Genomic DNA, 23,426 nt, shown 5'->3' with positions numbered 1-23,426 from the left:
TGAATTTGAACATGTTTCAACAATAATCACTCATCAATTCATATTACACACGTGAATAAACAAAAACCATCAAAACAACTTATCAACAACAACAACTATGAATCTTAAGCATATAACACATCAAATTCATGAGGTTTATCATACCCATAAATTCACATGAATTAAGAGCACGAATTTCATCATCGAAATTCACCAAAATTCACAATTCACAATAAGCACTTATTCACATAATTGAAAAGATGAATTTAGAACTTAATTGATGAAAGATTCTATCCCCCTTACCTCTAGGATCCTCTAGCACCAACTATGGCTTCAATTTAGTTCCTAGTTCTTCAAACCCCAAGCTCTCTCTCTAACCTCCTCTTCTTTCCTTTTCTCCAAGCCTTGCTCTACTTTCTCTCTCTACCTCTCAAAAAATTTTGTTAAGTGAATGAATGTGTTAACCTAATTTTTCTCTTAAGACTTATCTATTTATATCACCAATTGGGTTATGTTAACTCTCACACTAATTGAGCCTCAAAACTCTTACAAACTATTTCCAAAAGTGACCACTTAGTTAACCGTCATAATACCGAATAATTACCACTTCTAAATAATTACCTTAATCCACTAGTAACTTAATAAAAATAACGATCCTCACTAAAATACCAAAAATAACCTTCTTAATAAAATGACTAGTTTACCCTTACTCACTAAATGACCAAAATACCCATTAGTCTAAAAATGACTAAAATACCTTTCTAGGTCAAAAAACCACTAATCTCAAATTAAATATACACAAAGGCAAATAAGCACATACGAACACACATTAACACATATAATAAATAATTAAAATAATTCTAGCTAAAAATAGGTTGTTACACATAGTCTCAATGTCTTCATCATCTTTGATTATGAACATTTCATATTGTTGAACAAACGTAGTAGCTTTTGCTTCTCTGACTTTCTTGTTACCTTCAAAGTTTGAACACAAAGAAGCAAACATTGCTTTAGCAGTAGATTTATCACTCATCTTCAAATACTCTTTGTGAGGTACAGCAACAACAAGTATGCATTTGATCTTGTGATGTTTCTTATAGAGCTTCTTCTGAGCAGCAGTATGTTTCTTCCTATCAACAACATCACCTTCTTCATCCAAAACGAAATCACCAACACCATCTTCAAGGATATCCCATAATTCTTCATATAAACCCATGATAGAACTATACATTTTGGTTTTCCACCAAGAAAAAGTATCAGGATTTCCATTGAACATGGGAGGCTTGTTTGAACCAGCTGACTTGTCATCAGTACCATAATCATATGATACAATAACACTAGAGTTTCCAGTATCACCAGAAAATATGTTTTTCTCAGATCTTTTCTGTTACATTGTTAAGTGCTAAAACAACATAACCGGAGCTCTGGTACCAACTGAAGACGAGAAAAACACAAGAAGAGGGTTGAATTGTGTTGGCTTTTTCTTCTTTTTAAACTAAGTCTAGAGTCCAGAGTCTAATAGAGTTCAGATTCTGGAACAATGTTCAGAGTCAAATGCAGCTGATAAAGATAGAGAGAAGAGAAAGACACAAAGCAATTATACATGTTCCTTCCACAATCCGGAAGTAGTCCAGTCCCCCTTGCACTTCCAAGGAGATTTCACTATAATCCAATCTGATTACAAATGCTCAAGCACACAAGCAAGAGACTTCAAATACTCAAGCACACAAGCAAGAGATTTCCCATGCTCAAGCACAAAAGCAAGAGACTTCTACACAACCAAATTACACATAAATATGTTTGGTTTGAACACTTGATATATAATCAGTGGTGTTCACAATACAAAACAAATCAGATTCTTAAGACTCTAGAATTTCTAAGATATGAAAGTTGTTAAGAAATTCTAAATGTTTGATGCACACGATTTCAACAGAGTTTTGGCACAATTTTTATGTTGTAGAGTCTCTCTTAATCTTCAAGTCTTCATTCCTTTATAGAGAGGTATGAAAGAGACGTTGTAGAGTTACCAGCGCATCGAAGAGTCGTTGTAGAAGCTTGATCAATCACCAATGATCTGTTGCTTGATTTGATTAATGTACTAGGAAGGAATAATTTAAAAACCATTCCTTGTATGAAGAATTAACCAGCATAGACACAACTGTAGTAGTACTATGCGCATGAAATGTTGGAGTAGTGGAGTAGTGGCTGTTCAATTGTACTATTGTCCTTTATCTGTCCTTCTTCAGTGGATAAGCATCCAATACCTTCTAATTCCTCTGAAATAGTCGTTGCTCCAGTCTTCTATTCCTTCTGCACACTTGTGTCTTCAAATAACTAATATAACTAACTTCAGGTTCTTCACTTCTGACTCTGATGAACTTCAGACTCTGGGTGACTTCAAACTCTGACAGTCAGCTTCTGATGGTCTTTAGACTCTGACTTGCAACTAAGCTTCTCTTGAAAAATCTTTTGCTCTCAATTGTTCTTCCAAAGCCAATTCCTTGTTTTTAAGACTTATAAACTTTAGTCTATAGTCCTGCACATTTGAACAAATATTAGCATATCAAATTGAACTTTTAATACCTTGTTATCATCAAAATTAAAAAAGGCACTGTTAAACATATTTTGTTCCAACAATTGTGTTAGTTACACATATTCATAGTAAACAAAAACACAAAATTAAATAAGTTTAATTTTTTTTTATTTGTTGAAATATTTTTCCAAAATAAAAGAAGAGGGAAATTAGAAGCCTAACTTTTGTGAAATACACTAGATAACATGATTGTCAAACTCTCAAGTGGACTCGTACGAGTTTACGAGTCTAAAAGGCAAAAACGAGTGAAATTGCGTGATAGAATCGTTTTTATAGTAGACTCGTAAAGACTCGCGAGTTTGTAATGAGTTTATGAGTCAATGAATATTTTAGAAGAATTTTAGATGAATATTTTACGGTCAAAACAAAACAAAATGGAAAAAAATAATCTAGAACCCTCTTTTCTTTTGCATTTTCACTCTCAATTTAAAAACATTACTGTCACTCTCGCCAACGACAAACTTATGTCACACTCACCTTCATCGTCGACGAAGAGCTCACGTCACCCTCACCTTCGTCCCTACCAACTAAGCTAAGCTCTTGTGTAAGATTTTTATGTATTGATCTAAATTTAAAGAGTTGTGTTATTTGAACATCCATTTAGATGACAACTTTTGAGACAACCACAATTTTGCATAAAAAATGAAGTATTAACACAAAAATCAAATCAATAGAGAGAGAAAGTAAATACATAATGTAAGTATAAGATAGAAATTTGTCACAAAAGTTGTCAAAAAATGGTTGTTCACATATCATTTCTCAAATTTAAAAGTTGAAAATATGCTGAATCGAGTTAAACTTTGCAAAACCTAAGTCTTGTCTATTAAAAAATTTAAGATCCAAGTCCGACCGTATAGTTTGTGATAGAATTATTTTTTAGGCCTAAATCTAATTTATTCAATTTACAAAGCTTTAAAAATTTAGGCCCCAACCCACATGTCGGGGGGGGGGGGGGGGGGTTGTTTAAAGTTGGTCCCTTTCCCATTAATTTAATCTTTAAGTTTTTTTTTTTTTTTTGAAAAAAACTCTCCAAAAAAATTTGTTTTATATAAAAAAAAACTTTTTTAAATATCATATTTTATAAATATTTTTTTGCCGACAAAAGATAATTTTTTTTATAAAATGTTAGAAATTTGAATTGGATCAAGACTTGACCATCATTAGAGTCCATCAATACAATAACAAAAATAGAGATGAAGGTCAAGAAATATGAAGCTTTATAGGAAACTTAATAAAGTTTGTAAAAAAAAAAAAAAAGGAAAATTAATAAAGGTTATTTTGACAGCTGTATTCTTAACCCACCCACCCAAAGTAATGGGGTCGGGTTTAACCCGGAAACCATGAATGAATGAAAACTACAAAACCTCGCGTTCCCGCCCATTGCTTCTTCCTCCAATTTTCCCTTTCATTCAACTCACAGTTGTCCATCTGAAACCCTTTTCCTTGCTAGGGTTTCAGATTCCAACCATTACCATGCTAGATTCGGGGAACTTAGCGCCTTCTCCGCCTCTCTCGGCACCGTGCTCCATCACTGATGCTGCCCCCGCTGCCCCCAATGCCGCCTCTGGTTCTTCTGACAATGGCTCCTCTGCCTATGCTAGGGTTTTGAAGAGGACTCGAGGTTCTCTCCGTAAAACAGACAAGCACAAGAGTTTGTGGGATCGCCTTACAGATCCTCAATCTCTTCCTTTTCTCGTTGCTGCTCCAAAGATGGTACGTACACTATACTCTTCTTTTTCTACTCAATTGAATTGATTATCGTGATTTTGAACTTTTGATTTGAATTTTTTAGGTTGAATGTTGTTTCTGTCACCATGCTTTGTGTCCTGAGGATGAGCTGTTATGTTCTGTTCGTGGATGTGCTGCTCGCTATCATAAAGAATGTGCTAAACAAGCTGTTGGGGTTTCAAATCTCAAGAAATTCAAGTGTCCGCAGCATGTAAATTTTTACTGTCAATTCACCATTGCTCATTATTTTTTGAATGACAAATGTTATTAATTAGTTGTTAGATTAATATTTAAAAAAATCAATGTTGCTGATTCGACAGCATATTTGGGGATTTACATAGATTTGGATATTTTGTCTAAAATTATAACCGCGCCAGTTGGGGTATTGATATATCCATGCTTTACAACATGGTTACGGGTTCCAATTATGAAATTAGCCTCGTATAAATGCAAGTTAATGGTAGAATCTTTATTTCTCATTTAATTTGATCTCAAATCTGATCTAATTATTCATTTATAATATTTGGAGAATACTGTGTTAGCTTCTTTTGATAAATCGATAACGATCTGACTTACATATTCTGCATTTATTCAATCAATAGTCAACTACAGAACCTTTTTGTGACCATGTGTATGTTATTTAGGGGTTGAGGTGGGTTTAAGTAACTCCGAATGTTTCTCCAAATTGGTTTGCTTTTCCACATTGGTGTATGTAAAGGCTATGTTGGATATGGTATTTTGCTTTTATTTTGTCTTCCTTGTTTTTCCATAGAGTATTAAGTCCTTAAGTGTTCAGGTGTGCTTCATTTGCAAGCAAAAGTTGAATTTGTTGCGGTGTGTCCGTTGCACGGTGGCTTTCCATACTAAATGTGCACCATGGCCAGAAGCCGTGATCCGTCTGGAAGATCATCCTGGGCAAGCTGTTTGTTGGAGACATTCTGATTGGCGCCTGGACGAAAAGGTCAATTTCTTGTATTCACCAGAACTATTTACTGTAATTGTTTATTGATTATACTGTAAATTGCAGTGCGTGATTCCATTACATTCCTTGTCATATCCAAATGTAGTTATTTTTTCTGTTTGGAATGTATAAGTCATTGTTTCTTTTTTCTGTAAATTGCTGTGCGTGATGATGTGAGCCTATTCTCAGTTGTTTTTGTTTAGTTTCTTTCTCATGCATTGTTTATTTTTCTTTCCTAATAGCTATTGGGGGAGGACACATCAGGGAAGAAAGGGGCACTCGGCACTTGTTTATAACTCACATGTATTGGTTATGGAAACCTCTAATTGGCTGTATATTACTTTTCTTATCTATATCCCTATGCATTATGTCAAAGATATTATAATGGAATTTTGTGAAGTTTTTGGTTAGGATTTGAGGTGTCTACATAGTGACATTCATTTTCTGCTTGTGCTGCTTTTACGCCCCATTGTCCTTTAACTAAAATATAAAACAGCTTGTACATTTTATAGAGCATACAATTTCTGATATATTTGGATCTATATTTTTTACCGTAAACTTATTTGACGTTTAAATTGTCTTACAAATGGTCACTTCTGGAATATACTTCATAGAATTGCGGAATATTTCTCACTAGATTTATATTCTTCTTTTCAAATTTTTATTCTTTTATTGCAATTTTTCATTGGTTAGGCTCGCTGACATGACTGTTGAATGTGTTTCAGGAGCAGCCTGATACTTCAACAAGTGACATTTCGGTAAGGTTTACGAAGAATATCTTTACATCTATCTAACTTGTGTGTGAATGTACGAATCTTCCAGCATTTCTTTGCATAATATATTTTACATTTCTTAATATTAGATGAATAATTGGTTGAGAAATAAAGGAATTTGTTTAATTGGTCGTCATATTATTTCTGCCTTGCATGTTTTGATATAAGCTAAACCACTAGTAGAACATATTGCTGGTGCCTTACATATACGGTTTGGGATTTTCCGTATGAGACACCAAACAATTATGGCTATGGATGGTTGCATGGGAATTTTGTAATTTGGTTAGTCTATTGCGATATTTTCTGACCTGTCCTGCCTTCTCCCAGGAAGTATTTTGTCATTTGCCTGTTCCTTTTACTAACGAGGAATTCAAGATTGACTTCACTTGGAAAGACATGGACAATAAGATGGAGCCACCGCCATATACACACATAAGGCGCAGTATCCTTCACATATTGAAGCACTATATATTTGATAAAATTTAAATAAGCATATCTATTTTAGAGTCAAGTTAATGAATTTGAATTCTACCCATTGTAGAATCAAATATTTTTCAAGTAAATTATTGAGCTCCTTGTCATGTTGCTAGCCTTAACTAATAACAGATATGTACCTAGTGAAGAAAAAGCGTAGTGATGTAGATGATGATGTTGGGTGCACCAACTGCAGTTCTACTTGCTCTAATGATTGTGTATGCAGGTACATGTGAATAATCTTCCACTCTTTATTTCCTTTTAAATTAATCTTTTTATAGGTGTAAATAATGTAGGCTTCATAATTTTAGTTGAAAAAGCCCTTTCGGTTCTATATCGATATATTATCGATTTCAGTCATTCAAAGTTTTGTTATCCTAGACATGAAGGTCTACAGAGATATGGATGGAATGATTCTTGTTACTGCTATTGAGCTTTAAGTTAAGAAACTATGTTTACCTTCACCCTATGGATTAGATAGGTTGTACACCGTAGAAAACATAAAATATGTCAAGATATAGAATAATAGAATTAGTTGGGAAGTATTTGTATAAATTGGGGAATACAATGATAGAGAAGGGTGTCATTGAATGTTATCTTCCTTTTGTGAATAAAGCAGTGGCTCTGTTGTAGAAGGGGGAAACAGATTTCTCTCCTATTCTTTCATATTTCCTCAGTAAACGTGTTTTTTCTTTTCAATTCAATTCTAGAGTTCTTAGCAAATACTCAACAAGACTGATGCAATGACACCAACATACAACATGCTTCCATTCATCTTTGACTTGGATACCTTTATATTTGCCAAAATTATTGAATAGCAGAAGAATACCTTCGAGAAAATGATATTTTTTAAATAGACCCTTTGTTAATGTGAGCATGCTCTGATATAGGCTCAAATAAAATCAAATTCCTCACTTCATTCCTAACTTAAGGGAGAATTAGTTGGCATTGTCATTGTATTCCCCTGTTGTTGTATGCCTGATATCTATCTACATGTACCAATCACATCTTATATTTCCTTGTCATTGTAGTTGTAATTAGTTGTAAAACAAACATGCTTTGGCAATATTTAGTGCCAAAGTATTATTTCATAAGTTGGGCTATTTAGTAATTTTAATTTTAATATTTCATAAGTTGGGCTGTGTATTAAGTATTACATAATATTATTACTTATCAGGGTTCAATGCATAAGCTGCTCAAAGGCTTGTCGGTGCTCTGAAAATTGTAGTAATCGGCCATTTCGAAGGGAAAAACAAATCAGGATTGTCAAGGTTTGAATATTTGTTGTAGTGACTAAATGCATGAAATATATTTTTAAGTATATATTTTTTGGGGCTTAAATTCCTATAATATTGCTATCAATTAACATTATATGCTTGTTTATGCTTTGTACTCAGACTGAGTTTTGTGGATGGGGAGTTGAGGCTGTTGAAACAATTGAGAAAGGAGAGTTTATAATTGAGTATATTGGAGAAGGTAGCTCATATTTTTGAATAGTCTATATTGTTAGAACATTTTTTGTATCCCCTTCTTTCATACTATAATCTAATTCTAATGTCTTTCAGATGATATAAAATGCCATTTATCCAAGGATGTCTTGAAAGTCATATGATCTTTTAAGCATATATTATCTTTTTACTATGCCGTTTCTCCATTTAACCAGAAATGTTTTCTGTTGCAGTTATTGATGATGCTTTATGTGAACAAAGGCTTTGGGACATGAAATATAAGGGTGTGCAGAATTTTTACATGTGTGAGATTCGGAAAGACTTCACAATAGATGCAACTTTCAAAGGAAATTCATCACGCTTTTTAAACCATAGCTGTGATCCCAATTGTGTTTTGGAGAAGTGGTTAGTGTCAAAGCCTCTGCTGTACTTGCTCTTGATTTGCATTATGTTACTACTTTTCAAGGATTCTATAGATATAGAGTTTCCTACAGCACCAAATTATTGCTAAATTTTGGAATAGAATATAAACCTGATAGTGATTTGCACCTAAAATTTGCGAGGAAAAAATAGATAAGTGAAAGATAAATGAATGCAATTTATGATATAAAAATACATTGACCGACAAATGCATACACTATCAAATTTACCTTACAATACAAGGAAATAACTGGACAGTTCAAATTTTTCTTAGTATAGTAAAAATGGAGACAAATCTGTATTGGGCTGGAGGCCATTTGCCAAAATCAAACTATACATTTTTGCTAAAACTATTATGGTTTCTTCCAGGCAAGTAGATGGTGAAACACGCATTGGTGTATTTGCTGGTCGTTCAATAGAAGTTGGAGAGCCATTGACATACGATTACAGGTATGTTTGACCCTACCTCATATTTTCCGCTTGGTGTGTAGAAAATTCTTATTGGCTCAATTATGATATCTTAACTTTGCAAAACTTTAAAATGGCGTCCTCCTTTGCATTTGGAATCAAAATTCTTTATACATTGTGTTTTTATGTGGCCGTCAAAATACAGAGGAAGGATATTAGTGTCAATAAGCTATTTAGTTATTATTCCCACTCGAAATTATTATTTTGCATTCCACTCCCAGTTGTAATTTTATTATTTAGTTACTGTTCCAACTCTCAGTTACTATTTAGTCTTTACATGGCAATACAAAAGAAGGATACTAGTGGCATGGAATATTGAGATAGCTGATGGGGAAAATTATTGTTCTGGCATTGGCATTCTAGTAATGGTGAAACTATGAAAAATAGGAAGACATACTTTTTTCTAAATGCACTTAAGTCAATAAGCATCCAATAGAATATTTAATTTATACTCGAAGATTACAAGGATAATAAATGTCAAATGCAAGTGAAAGAATCCATGTGTTACTCAGTTCAGCTATGACATAAAGATACTAAATCATTAAATAATACAAATTTTAATGCTACTGTATTTATAATATTTACATCATTACCACATTTGTTATATATACAGTGCTCAAGTCAATTAATACCCAATAGAATATTTTATTTATACTCAAAGATTACAAGGATATTAAATGTCAAATGCATGGGAAGTAATCTGATAGGAACCAATGGATCCTACCAACGAATTAACAGTAACACAAACCAACAAGAAGAAGAAGAAACAGATGGTGATTAAAGAAATTAACGTGCTTTGTTGATACAAATGAAAATAGTAAATAGTAGAAGAGAGAACTTCTCTAACTACTTCCAGAGCAAAGCTCCGACATAACTCAGAGAGGAATCCTACTCTGGCGCTGAACAGAAAACTCAGTCTGTCATACTCTAGATCTCCCAAGAATTCCCCTTTATATACAAATAAAGAGAACAATCTAGTATGTAACTCTAATGTGCCTCTTATTATTTAATCCTAATGGGCTACTTACTAATGATCTACTTAAAACTTAATTAACTACCTATTAATTACTTAAAACACCCTCTCATACTAGATCCTAACATTGCCACCGTCTTGAAAAGCAGACTTGTCCTCAAGTCTGAGCTTGGGAATTTGCCTCTTTCAAATACAAAGTTGAGCAATCCATAAAAAATAAGTGTACCACTCCAGCAGTATTCACATGTTGTAGCATAGTCACCGAGTAATACAATCATATTATCTTCTCCTTACCTGGTGATCCTTGTTTTGGATAAATGCAGCTTCCAACAGTATGTAGAGCTTGAACGCCCAATTTACTCGTCGAGAATCTTCCAACAGTTACCCATATGTGTCTAAAGGACTTTCAGCAACTTCTCCAAGTGATTTGAGAGATGAATGCTCACATACTTCATACTTCAACAAGCTTGATGAAGTTTCAGTCTTCCGTGCTTGTGCGTGGTATGCCTCTCTGAGTACCCCACACGGTTTGGTCTCTGACACTATAATTAAGTCTCTTTTTGCGACATGCTTGCCTGAGACGAAAACACCAATGGTGTTTACACTCTCGGGTCTTCTCTGCTCCGTGTTAACTACATCCACTTTCTCTACTGACAGAGAAAATTCGTCCATAGTATCAGCTTGCAGTTTCGTCACTTTGGGATGTGACGAGTGATTTTCTCCTTCTTTGACATGCTCATCTTCGAAGTCGGAAGGCTTCTCAACATCACCTTTGACGTTGCTCGTCCCACTCTGCGGCTTTTGCATCGCCATCAACATGGTAAAAAGCTTGTTGAAATTCTCGTCCATTTTAATGGCGAACTTTTCCAACGTCGTTTGAACTTCGTTCAAGCTAACCTATGTGTTAGCAATCTTCTCATCCAACATGCTGACTTGAGCCTCCATGGTATTTGTGTTCTTTTTATTTTTATTTTTTATGGTGGCAGTTTAGGGTGAATGGGTTGTTTCTTTTTTGTTCAGTTTCTGAAGGTACTACTTATTCTAGTGTGGTTGTGAATCACTTTTGGTTGGCTAAGGATTCTATCTCCCTACTTGTTACTATTTGCAGAAATCTAGGGAGGCAAAAAATTAGGAACTCAGTTATGTTCAGAAAGATATGGATGCATTTATGAATTAAAAATTAGGGAGAGAAAAGATAGGGTTTGATAGGGGTTCGGTTGCTGTTTGAGAACAAATAGGGAGTCAGTTATTCAAAATTTCTAGATATGGCTTGTGAGTGAAAGGAAAAGGTTCGAGGGTTGGCTTAGGTTTCTGACTGGTTTTGGTTCTTGGATGACGGAATAGAGGAGGCAGTGATACTCTAATCCGGTAGGTCGAACCAATTTGATAGGAACCAATGGATCCTACCTACGAATTAACAGTAACACAAACCAACATAACTCAGAAGAGAAAGTTCTCTAACTACTCCCAGAGCAAAGCCCCGACATAACTTAGAGGAATCCGACTCTGGCCCTAAACAGAAAACTCAATATGTCATATTCTAGAACTCCCAAGAATTCCCTTTTATATACAAATAAAGTGAACATTCTAGTATTTAACTCTAATGTGCCTCTTATTATTTAATCCTAATGGGCCACTTACTAATAATCTACTTAAACCTAATTAACTACCTATTAATTACTTAAAACACCCTCTCATACTAGATCCTAACATAATTCATGTGTTACACAGTTGAGCCATGTCATTTATATGCTGAAACATTAAATGAATAGAAATGTCAATGCTATCGTATTTATAATATTTATACCATTACCAAGTTTGATACATATAGTTTATATTGAGGGCTTCTCATAAACTTAGTGATAACATCTGCCAATTGATCATTTGAACCAACAAAGCTAGTGGTCATGTATAGTTTTCTCATGAAATGCTGGATTTGAGGAGCAATGTGAAAATCAACTTGATTAGGACAAATGTGTGTCATCTATATAACCTATCAGAATCCAAGCTCCTTAAGTAACTGTTTAAGCCACATGAGCTCATAAGTAGCTGATGCTATGGCTTGATATTGTGTTTCAGCATTAGACTGTGCTACAACATTCAACTTCTTACTTTTCTAGGAGATAAGGTTGCCCAATCAGCATTTGGATATCCTGCAACTTGAGGACGACCCTTGTTTTCCTAAATAAGAACTTTCCCTGAAGCTTCTCGAATGTACTTCGCGATATGAACTGACATCCCAACGTCATTCGTATGGTCAGTTAAGAAGTTGACTTACCATACTTATAATGATATAATTTAGTTTGCACACCAATCTTTGGTATCATCTTAGGATCTAATTTAGTTTGCCAACCAATCTATGCATTAGGATCCATAGAAGTGTTAACACATTAAACATTTATCAAACTTATTTCCTCTAGAATGTCCATGGATACCTCCTCTAAGAAATTACAATACAATCCTTGGATTGTGCTACCTCTACTCTACCCCTAAGAAGTATCAAAGCCTTTCAAGTTCTTGTCAGAAAATGGAGGCAAAGAAGTTGTTTATCTATGCAGTATCATAATAATCACTCCTTGTAATGTCAATGTTGTCAAATACACAGCTAAGTAAATACATTCTCTGGTTGAATGTCAGTAGAAGACCAAGTGATCTACTCACTTTGTGTCGTGTCAAACTGTTGAGTAATATTGGTAATTTTTTTTTTAAGTGCTAGTCTGGAAGTGGTTTTGGTGAGGAAGTAATATTGCTAATCTACTAAGTCATACTCTAAGAGACTGTTTAAGGCCATTTGTGAGGACAACAAACTTGCAAAAAAAACTCCCCTGAGAAACAAATCTAGAAGGTTACACCATTTAAACTTCTTCATTTAATGAGTGAAAGCATTCTTAATATCAAACATGAGAATATGTCAGTGGAACTTAACAAACATGGATATAAATAAAAGTGCATAATTGGTTGGTTCTACGAGGTCAAAGATGTCTCCGTAATCCAAATGAAATACCTGTGTCACTTAGCAAGTATTCTATCTGACAAGGTTGATCATCAGTGCCCACTTTAACTCAGCAACCTCCTTCCCTAGCTGGAGAGCAACAAGGTCACATGTTCCACTGCTTTGAAGTGCTCATATTACTTCAACCTTAACTTGTGGCCACTCAAGATGAGAAAGAGATTCGCCTCCAATCTTAGGAATAGATGCAAATGATGAGGAAGAAAAACAAGCAAAATGAGAAGTTGGTAGAAGATGATAGCTCAAAGTAACCAAATGACGAGAAGGATTTTGAATAGACTGTATACCTTTTCGGTGTGCAATAGGAAGATCAAGTGTAAAGATTTAGGCCATAGCAGAGGAGGGAGATGGAGCTGCAAGAGATTCCACAAAAGTTGTAAATGGAGGCATCAGTGGTAGAGGTGGAGGCATCTGTGTTGGAGATGAAGGCACATGTGGTTGAGGTGGAGACTTGGGTGCTGTAGATGAGGCTGGAGATAACCATAGACTGGAAGGGATGGGGATGAGCAGAATTATCTCAAACATCGGGCATTACTAGATCAATATACTTAAGTGAGACAAGATAAATACCTAAAGTGCCTTGGTTAGATTCATGTGTAGAGATGGCCATAGAAAGGTGTAGACTCTAAGAAGGTAAGGTTACATCAGTTTAAAACAAGGCCAATTCGATTCAGTTTAGAACAAGGTGTCATGTGGCTTGTGGCACTGAAACCTGAAATCCAGATGAGAGTAGGAAGAGTTTGTGACATTAAATCTGAATGAAAGTGGAAACTTACCTAAATATACCAAAGTACAAGTATCTGATAGTTTATTTTGGTTGTTAAGAAAAACTCCCATCCTTTATTTCCTACACAAACAATTCTTTTATATCTTATACCATATTGGACCTATGGAATTTGCCCTTGATTCCAAATCGAGAAATTATTATATGCTCAAAATACCCCCATGGATATGAATCACATGCATTCAATGATAGTCATAAAAGAATATCTACCGGATTACATTAATGCGGGGTTAAAATTGCAAGAAATATTTATGATTGATCCATATTATGTTTCTGTCACCATGTTTGTTGAGTACTTTTGGGAAGAGATGCAACAAAAACCTCATTTTAAATCCAAATATAAATGCTACTTATTTTCAATTGAAGAGAACATGTGAATGATCATAAAATTTATGATTTTGTATAACCTGCATTTGCTTGATAATAACTTCTGATAATAGAAATTAACGTTATCTCGTATCTTTCGGTTTTGTAGATTTGTGCAATTTGGTGCAGAGGTCAAGTGCCGCTGCGGTTCCCCGAAATGTCAAGGATTTCTAGGTTCAAAAAAGAAAATTGGCAGAGTAAACCTCTGTTGGGGCGCAAAACGTAAGCGAACTTCTTACCCTAGGGCAGCAAATGCTGCTGATTTGCCAAAGTATTATATGTAGTTATCACAGTGAAAAGCAATAATCGTAAGCACCGAAAAAGGTAACAATTTTTTCATTAAAGGTTGTGACAACATTGTCACGCACAATTTTATCCCTGTCATACATGACAAAAAAACATGTAAATTCATATTGCCGAGTTGATGTATATATTACTACAGTTTTGAATAATGACAAAAGTTATAATAATGTTAAATTTGGATTGGTTGATCTGTTTTTGGAAAAAAAAATTATGATTGGTTTATAGTATAATTATTCTCTGTCAATTTATGGTTTGGTTTGGTTGATAGTATAACTTATGATTGAGATTGGTTGGCTTTTTAGTATAACTTATGATTGAGATTTGTTGGCTTTTTATTTCGACAACTATTCTCTTTTATTAATTGGTAATAATCCGACTTCAGAGTTAATTTTGTGATCAGAATATTTTTTTGTGGTTGTTCGGGTTTGAATTCCGGACCTTTGCATATATTATATATTGTCCCTACCAACTGAATTAAGGTTGCGAGAACGATCAAAAATATTTATTCAGAGTGCAACTCTGGCGAGAACACAGACAAAACGAGAGTAGCTTGCTTCTCATTAATTAAAATTGATAGCTTAGATTTTATTGTTAATTAAAAAAAGCCACGCTACTCGCCGTACTACCAAGTAACCTTTTCCTCTAGTTTCTCTCTATCCAACTCCAATAGATGAACCACAATAGCCACATCTAAAATCTTGTGTTGAAATATGTTTTTGTGTCTCAAATGTTTTTAAAACCAGACCGGAGGTCAAACCGGTGTGACCTTTTGGGTCCTGGTTCAACTGGTCGAACTGTTATAGAACTGTTTGAACCAAATACTAATAAATAATACATTTAATACTATTTTATTATAAGTAATTCTTAGTTTAATATATATACTACACGCTTTGTTCTTTTTTAAGCATCGTTTTGGAATAGTAACACAAAATTAAGGAAATGTATTTTTGCACATTTTCTTCATATATATCCTGTGTTAATCTAGTAATAAATTTCAATTTTTTTGCACACATTTTCACTGTCCAATAAATTTAATGTGTTATTTTTCCTTAAAACAAATAATTGTTAGTCACTCTCTTTTTCATCAACAAATTCTTATATTTTTAACACACTTTATCTCTCTCCCATAAAAAAACAATTATCTGTAATCTAAATGTTGTACACATATTTTTTAATAATTGTAAAGCAAAATAAAAATTATCCCAACAGTTAAATAGGAGCACTAAATTCATAGTCAAACGATACTTAAAAAGAAACAGAGAGAGTATCATATAGATTACTGTAAGTTGTTTGTTTTTTTCATTCAAACTGGCGTCGACAATTAAACATTGTTTTTTATTTTTATTTTGACAGATTAAGATATATTATATATAGGAAAATAAATAACGGAAGATTATAACAGTTTGTTAGTCTTTAGAAGATTTTAAAAGAACAAAAGTTATTCTTTAGAAGATTCTCAAAGAAAGGAAGTTAGTCCTTAGAAGATTCTAAAAGAACGGAAGTTAGTATTCAGAATATTCTCAAAGAACGGAACTTAGTTTTTAGAAGATTCTTAAAGAACGGAGGTTAGTATTCAGGATATTATGAAAGAGCGGAAGTTGGTCTTTGGAAGATTCTCAAAGAACGGAAGTTAGTCTTTAGAAAATTCTAAACAAACGGAAGTCAGTATTCGGGATATTCTCAAAGACCGGAAGTTAGTCTTTAGAAAATTCTCAAAGAACGAAGATAATTTTTAGAATATTCTAAGAGAACGGAAGTTATTCTTTAGAAGATTCTCAAAGAATGAAAGTTATTCTTTAAAAGATCTCAAAGAACTAAAATTATTCTTTAGAAGATTCTCAAAGGGCAGAAGTTGGTCTTTAGAATATTCTAATAGAACGAAAGTTAGTCTTTAGAAGATTATCAAAGAACAAAAGATAGTCTTTAGAAGAGTTTAAGAAAATGAAAGTTATTCCTTAAAAGATTCTCAAAGAACGGAAGTTTGGTTTTGATTTGATTTATGATTGTTAGGGTAACAATTGTGAGTTTGATTTGTTGTGAACAATTTGATTAGTCATTGAACATTTGTCCAAGTTTGATTTGTCAGTGAACAGTTTGATTTGTCATTGAATATTAACACATCATAGATAAGAATCTTAGTTCTTTAAAAGATTCTCATAGAAACAGAAGTTAGTAATATTATCATAGAAAAATGAAAAACTGAAAAGTTAGCGCTCAAATGAAAAATCATAATCATTAAAAAAAAAGAGCTGAAAGGAGTTGTTTTCTTAGTAATATTTTCATTACCTATTTTACCTTAATTTAAACCATTTTATTTACTATTTTATCCTTTAATAATATTATTTAAATTTTAAATTTTAATAAAGAAAATTAAATCCCATTGAATAGAAAATGTCTCATTGCAATGTGAACAATATTATATATGAAGGGATAGAGATTTTGGGTTGAATTCTTTATAATTTCAATTATACTCTTAAACAAATTTTCCTAAATTACATCCTTCAAAAAAATTCATATATATTAATGTTATATTGTTGGTAGTATTAAAAAATATATGGATTTATATTATATTTATTAAATCCTGCAAAAAAATTCCTATATATTAAAGTTACATTGTTGGTAGTATTAAAAAATATATGGATTTATATTATATTTGTTAAATTACCGTTGTTATTGAAAACGATAAATATGGTTTCTTGAGTTTGTTACAATTTGAAAGTCACAAATATTTGTATTTACAATTTTAATCAAAATCAAAATTTGGTATAAAATACCGTTCATAATTTACACGCATCTAGCGCAATAAAAAAAGCAGAAAGACGGACAATCAAGTGTTTATCTTTTTGCCAGTTTCAATAATGTTGATTGCAACATAAGGACAATCTTTTTTAATATATATATATATATATATATATATATATATATATATAAATAAATAAAAAAAACCTCTTTCAGCTCTTTTGAGTTGACTTTTTCTCTTTCCAAAAATGCCTTTTATTTTCAATACAAATAGCGCATATAACAAATAAATAAGAATAAATTTAAATATTAAAAAAATATAACAAACACGATATGAATATATATATATATATATGTGTGTGTGTGTGTGTGTGTGTGTGTGTGTGTGTGTCTGATTTTTCTCCTTTATCATCTAAATAGAGTAACAAATTAGATAAATATATTTATACTTACTTTTTCATCATCCCAATTACACACTTAAACAACTTTTTATATAATAAAGATTGTTGTTCGTATCATTAAAAAAATTAGATTATATATATTTTTTATTATATTGTTGGTGTTATTGAAATAAATAATCATGGTTAGTTTGGTTTGTTATTATAACTTGAAAGCAACACATGTTTATATTTTGGAAAATGTTAACTTGTGCCCTTGAGGCACAAGTCAAGAAACTAAAGATAGAAACATTTTATTGGAAATTGTGCATTTTATATTTTAGAAATTTAAAATCTTATCTTTTCAAGATAAAATTTATGTTTTAATTGTTAGCTTGACCCTTATAATTTTAGTTTTAATCAAAATCAAAATTTTATATAAAAAAAAACACCGTTCATAATTTTCAAACATTAGCACAATAAAAAGAGAGGAAAGACGGGCACTCACGTGCCTGTCTTTTCGCTGGTAAATATATGGACAATTATTAATAACGTTTTTTAAAATCTGGTCTAATTTTTTCCAGTACATATGGTGCAAATCCATCCATTTCAATGGCTTTCCACAACATCCAAATCCACCATGTTTTACAATAGTATTTTTGGTTCATTGACTAAATCACCCTTTTAAATGAATGTACAAATTCCACTATGTTCATCAACAATACAAATTTTAACAGGCCAACTTTGGGAATTTTTAGATCAATCCCTACACTTCGCTAATTAACAAAAGTAAATCCAATGGTCCAGAAACAAATTGCAACAAACAAAAAAAAAAAAGAACAAAGTCTTGCACCGTGAGAGACCTATGATGGTCTCGTACCGTAGCCAGAGCCCAAGTTTTAATGCTGCAAACTAAAAAGAAAAGAAGAATTCTTTTTTTTTTTTTTTTTTTTGAAATTTTGGTGGTTTAAGCAAAGCAAATAGACCGTCCGGTCAGGTAGAACTAGGACCGGTTCACAACGGTTTTTTTCGCTTTTTTATTTTGTTTTGATGTTTTTACTAATTTCATATTTTTTTTTAGGGACTAATTTCATATATGAAAAACAGTATTTAAATTCTTTTTGTTTAATTTAAAATGAACAAATTATGACATGCTTTCACTTAAGTATACCACTAAAAAATTGAAGAGGTCAAAATTGTGGATTTCAAAATAAAAGGACAAAAATTGCGGATTTGTTAAAAAAGTGGGACTAATCGATTGTTGGTTTTTTTAGGGAACTATTAATCGTTGGATTAACTAGTTGATTTTTGTTTTTTTTGGTACAAGATTAACTACTTGATTTATTTAATGTAGTAAATTGTGACTAATCCCATCACATATGAAAAAACAAAATGGATGGTGCCTATAACCGCCGACAATTAAGGTTTAGCACATGTTCATTTGTGTGTTTACATCCACAAAACATGAAAAATGACATACATCACCATGAATGAGGTCTTGCTGTGCTGCAACCTGTTTCATTCATCATGTAAATTTCTTACTACCTTTTTTTACATTTACCTTGATTAATAACACAAATTTATCTGTTCAGTTTCTTTGTTTCTTAATTAAACACCGACAATGCAAACAAATAATTTGTATCTTTTGCTCTCTTATATTTGCAAAAATCAAGTTACATATTGATTGATCAACTTTGGATTTGAAGAGATCGGTAGGCAGAGGTGAGATGAAGAAGGCTTTTGGTAAGGCAAAATCACATGGAGAATATAAGGTACCCTATTAAACGAACAAGCACGGACACTTCTCGGATTAGGCGTCCCGGTGTCGGACACGTGTCGTGTCCGACACCGACACTTGTAATTACACTGAATTATGTGATTTTTTCATATTATTAGCTATGTCAGTGTTCGTGTCGTGTCCGGTGTCCGTGTCCGTATCCGTGCTCCATAGGAACAAGCAAATTTTTTGCTTGACAAATTCATTCTATTTTAATTTGTTCTATGTTACTTTAATAATTTGGTGATAAATGGCAGGGATTGGATACTGCAATTGTTAAGGCAACAAACTTTGATCATGCATTGCCAAAGGAAAAGCATATTCGATGTATATGATATTCCTTTTCTTTTATTCAATGCAATTGATCCTTAATTACAATGCAATTCGATGTATAAAGATTGTACGTTGATGTATGTCTATTGTGTGTTGCAGATATTTTCCAGTCACTTTCTCCATCAAAACCTCGCAGTGAGGTCGCTTATTGTATTCATTCGCTTGCAAGACGTCTCAACCAAACTAATAATTGGGCTGTATGTTCCTTATCATTACTACTAATTATATATGTCTCTTACTTTGAAGCTTTCTGGTTCATAATAATTGATTTCTCAGGTTGTTCTGAAAACCCTTATTATCATTCATCGTGCAATGAGGGAGCTTGACAATACAGTTTGGGAAGAGCTTGTTAATTATAGTAAAGGAAGAGGCCATTTGATTGATATATCTCACTTTCATGATACCTCAATCCCAAATGGTATAATTAATTAATTAATTTATTCCATAATTCTATTAATGTTATTGCAACCCAATAAGTCACTTTTTTTTGACATGGAGCAATTGGGATTCAGCCTTGGATTATTCTGTTTGGATACGTAATTACGGTCTTTTCCTCGGAGAGCGCCTACGATGTTTTATCATAGTCAACCATGATGTCGCAGCTTATACTCCAGTAAGCTCATATTCTTTTTGTTGCTTTTTTCATAGTGAATCATCATGATTTTGATCTTTGGATTGTAAGGATCAGGAAATTTAGTCTCGTAAATTAAACATTAATTGTTTCACCAAAATAAATCTATAGAATTGGTTAGTTTCATACATGTATTTGTATGCATCATTATAGAGTTGCTTCACTTGAATGTACCTGTTCATTTTTCAATACTTTGCTTGCATAGTTTGTTCCTCCATTGGATTCTTAATTTGCTATTGCGCACTTGTTAAGAAGCTCAAAAAAGAAATCATGAAAATGATGTAATCAACACTTTGAAAATTGAATTTTTTTCTACATAAATATTATCATTTATTTCTTTTATGATTTCTTAACAAAATATTCATCCACTTTTAATTCTATATATACAGAGCAATTCCCAAAAGCTTGACACCAAGGAATTGCTGGAGCAATTGCCAGCCCTACAAAATCTTCTATTTCGGCTACTTGATTCCAAGGTTATATTCATGATCATTGTGTTGTTATTTTTGCACCTTTGCTAGTTTTAACTACTCATTCTTTTGTTTTTTCTGCAGCCAGGGGGTGCTTCTGCTTTTAATCGTTTGATTCAGTATGCTCTCTCAATGGTAAGAAAATAATATCATAATTTTGAAATTGCAATTTTGTTTTCTTCAATTTAGATCCCTATATTCATATTATTCATTTTGTTCAGATTGCTGGGGAAAGTGTTAAAATATATGTTGCAATAACTGTTAGAGTGGTGGAACTACTTGACAAGGTGCACAATATACACTTTGACTAGTGTACATGCATGTATGATTGATGTAAGAAAATATCAACTGACGTATATTTTTTGTGTCACATAGTTTTTCGAGATGAACCGTGATGATGCGATTAGTGCATTGAAAATTTATAGAAAATCTGGAAGTCAGGTGATGGTGTTGAGCCTTTCATGAATAACCATTTTCTTATTGTGCCCTTCCAACTGAATTTTGTTTGTTGCTGTAGGCAGAGAGGTTATCTCAGTTCTTTGAGACCTGCCGGGCCCTAGACTTTGGAAGGGGGCATAAATTCATCAATATCAAACAGGTGTACATATATATTTCCTTTTATACGGCAATAATAAAAATGAATGAGACTTATGTGCATGTAATTTCCTCCTATGATACAATTTTTGACAAATATATGTATATATGAATGTATTTTGCAGCCTCCGGCTTCCTTTATGACGACTATGGAAGAATATATTAAAGAGGCTCCCAACACTTTAATGCTTGAGTACGAAGTGGTATGATGCTAGCTAGGCTCTGAACTTCGATTTTTCATTTTAAAGTCGAAGGAAGTGTTCCAATTATAATTTGTTTATTATCAGAATGGCAAAGAGGAAGGAAGTACTGGTAAAGAAGATGCAACATGTGTAGGTGATTTGTTGAGTGTAGATGAGTCAGATCCTTCTCCAGACAAGAACGAGGCTACTGCACCACCGACACAAGCAGCTGATCTTATGGTAAGTATAATGTACTTTTTTATATTCTGTTTCAACTATATATTCTATTATATCATTCCATGGGCATGCTTTGTTCTCATATATGATTTTCTTTGTTATGTTAGGGCTTGTATGACTTACTAACAGGTGCATCTGAATTTGATGAAAATCCAGTAGCATTGGCAATTGTTTCAACCGGTACCGTACAACTTTCCATTCTCTTCAATTTCTTCTAGCAATATATTCAATAGTCGATGGAACGCATTAAAATCCACCTGAGCATCTAATGAAAGTTGATGCCTTCCACACAATTAAGACTATGATCCGATAAGTGTTTGTTTGACAAAAATAAGAGAAACGAATGAGTTGAGTTTTGAAGAACTCATATTTTTTATCCTTGTTTTTGTCGAATCGACATTGAACAAATCAATTGTCGTTTAAATTTTATGCAATTTCAAAGTGGACTACTTATTAAAGTGATCAACCATAAACTATGTCTACATTTGCAATTATGCAAATCAACATAAGTATAACTAGTTTGTTTTATGCATGTTACGCAGAAAATTCTTTAAATTCCAACAATGATGAGAATGAAGCAAGTCCGGTAACAGGTTGGGAGGTTGCACTTTTTACCGAGCAACAAAGCCATGAGCAAAATATGGTTGCAGTAGCAGAGAATAAAGAGGTAGGTCTTCAAAATAAGCAGGATGACGAAGTTGACATGTTAAAACTTGAGGGTTTATATATTGAAGCTAATGCTGGGGTGCAACATGATGGAGGATACCAGATAGGCCAAGTGAATTCCAACCCTTTTGATTTTCAGACTATTCATGATCCTACCCAATATAACATGGCATTGGAAGTATCCCCAAATGTCTTTTGTGTTCCCCCTAACATTCCACCCCAATTTGTAAGCATGCAACCCTACCAAGTTTCTAATAATAATGCTCAACAGCAGGAGGAACCATTCACAATGATTAAAAAATCAACCAATCCATTTGATGAACCGAATATATTGCCGCCGCCGTCGTCTTCAACCTCAGTTGTGCCCCAACATCCAGCTCAGACTAATTATTCTGATTAGATATAAGAGACAGATGGTTGATTGCTTCACTCACCTGTTTGTACATTCCAAACACAAAAATGCAAGCAACATGAAGAACTATGTGTGGTAACATTATAGAATGGTCATTCTTGCATCCATAGGCAAATCCATTGTGATTTTTAGGAAGTAAGAAATTATAGCAGTGAAGGGATGCACGGTGTGCATGTGTTAACAAACACACGCTAAACATATGTTTGGAAATTTGGCCAATGTAATATTACTGCTATTTTAACAAAGCTATAAATTGTAGATTTTGGAAGGATGTACAACGAATTGGTATGACTGTCTGCACCACCATGCATGGTACAAATCACATCACATCTATAATAATTTTGATATTATTCAAATATTTTTTTGAGGGGAGAGAAAAATATTGTTCAAATATTTGTAAAGTATTTCATTTATAGGTTTAACATTCAAAAATATTATGGGCTAAAATGCAATAATTAATTGAAGGGTTAATACCTGGCTTTTTTTCCCACCACTTCTCAATCACAAAAAGGGTGGTACTTTCGTAGTTGATTTGAAAAGAGTGGTATTTTGGTACTTATTTTTTAAAATAGGTGTAACAGTGAAAAAAAGTCGGACACGTGAATGGCTAGAAAGAGAATTAGTTTTTCTTCCTTCTTTGTTTTTTCTTTGAGAATTAGTTGGTTTTGTCTTTTTGTGTAAAATTAGTATAAGTAAAAAAGAAATATTTGAATAATATTACACAAAAA

At 33.0% G+C, this 23,426-nt stretch overlaps 2 protein-coding genes across 5 annotated transcripts; both read left to right on the top strand.

The window, feature by feature from the left end:
* Positions 1 to 3,881: 3,881 nt before the first annotated feature.
* SDG4 (SET domain group 4) lies at positions 3,882 to 14,321 on the top strand. 3 transcript variants are annotated; one of them, XM_085744699.1, is made up of 11 exons: positions 3,882 to 4,285; positions 4,365 to 4,511; positions 5,097 to 5,261; positions 5,987 to 6,019; positions 6,362 to 6,476; positions 6,641 to 6,734; positions 7,686 to 7,779; positions 7,906 to 7,984; positions 8,190 to 8,361; positions 8,746 to 8,826; positions 10,141 to 10,763. In XM_085744699.1, the coding sequence occupies exons 1-11, from the start codon at positions 3,917 to 3,919 to the stop codon at positions 10,214 to 10,216; spliced, it is 1,425 nt and encodes a 474-aa protein (XP_085600825.1). In that variant the 5' UTR covers positions 3,882 to 3,916; the 3' UTR covers positions 10,217 to 10,763. The 3 variants fall into 3 exon arrangements, with proteins under 3 accessions (XP_085600825.1, XP_085600824.1, XP_085600823.1); XM_085744698.1 differs by lacking the exon at positions 10,141 to 10,763 and adding an exon at positions 14,087 to 14,321 and having other exon boundaries at positions 3,944 to 4,285; positions 5,993 to 6,019; XM_085744697.1 differs by lacking the exon at positions 10,141 to 10,763 and adding an exon at positions 14,087 to 14,321 and having other exon boundaries at positions 3,944 to 4,285.
* A 4,508-nt stretch (positions 14,322 to 18,829) lies between these two features.
* Positions 18,830 to 23,054, top strand: LOC146946825 (putative clathrin assembly protein At5g35200). Of its 2 annotated transcripts, none has more exons than XM_085744695.1 (15): positions 18,830 to 18,925; positions 19,103 to 19,168; positions 19,431 to 19,500; positions 19,606 to 19,703; positions 19,783 to 19,924; positions 20,019 to 20,119; positions 20,527 to 20,613; positions 20,692 to 20,742; positions 20,829 to 20,894; positions 20,983 to 21,048; positions 21,125 to 21,205; positions 21,327 to 21,404; positions 21,489 to 21,623; positions 21,728 to 21,800; positions 22,163 to 23,054. In XM_085744695.1, exons 1-15 carry the CDS (start codon positions 18,887 to 18,889, stop codon positions 22,684 to 22,686), a joined length of 1,677 nt encoding a protein of 558 aa, XP_085600821.1. In that variant the 5' UTR covers positions 18,830 to 18,886; the 3' UTR covers positions 22,687 to 23,054. The 2 variants fall into 2 exon arrangements, with proteins under 2 accessions (XP_085600821.1, XP_085600822.1); XM_085744696.1 differs by having other exon boundaries at positions 19,070 to 19,168.
* The last annotated feature ends 372 nt before the right edge of the window (positions 23,055 to 23,426 follow it).

This window comes from Medicago sativa, chromosome 2 (genome assembly GCF_051527215.1).
Source record: "Medicago sativa cultivar Bolivia chromosome 2, Bolivia_mono, whole genome shotgun sequence".
Classification (NCBI taxonomy): Eukaryota; Viridiplantae; Streptophyta; class Magnoliopsida; order Fabales; family Fabaceae; genus Medicago; species Medicago sativa.
The sequence above is the reverse complement of the archived record's forward strand: the minus strand, read 5'-3'. Positions and strand labels throughout refer to the sequence as shown.

What these genes read in the sequence shown, in the direction of transcription:
- SDG4 (XM_085744699.1), top strand. Translation starts at nt 3,917, where the DNA reads ATGAATGAAAACTACAAAACCTCGCGTTCCCGCCCATTGCTTCTTCCT. An exon ending in AATTCAAGTGTCCGCAGCAT is followed by an intron (nt 4,512 to 5,096) that starts GTAAATTTTTAC and finishes TTAAGTGTTCAG; the next exon opens with GTGTGCTTCATTTGCAAGCA. An exon ending in ATATACACACATAAGGCGCA is followed by an intron (nt 6,477 to 6,640) that starts GTATCCTTCACA and finishes AACTAATAACAG; the next exon opens with ATATGTACCTAGTGAAGAAA.
- LOC146946825 (XM_085744695.1), top strand. Translation starts at nt 18,887, where the DNA reads ATGAGGTCTTGCTGTGCTGCAACCTGTTTCATTCATCAT. An exon ending in TTCAGTATGCTCTCTCAATG is followed by an intron (nt 20,743 to 20,828) that starts GTAAGAAAATAA and finishes CATTTTGTTCAG; the next exon opens with ATTGCTGGGGAAAGTGTTAA. An exon ending in CACAAGCAGCTGATCTTATG is followed by an intron (nt 21,624 to 21,727) that starts GTAAGTATAATG and finishes TTGTTATGTTAG; the next exon opens with GGCTTGTATGACTTACTAAC.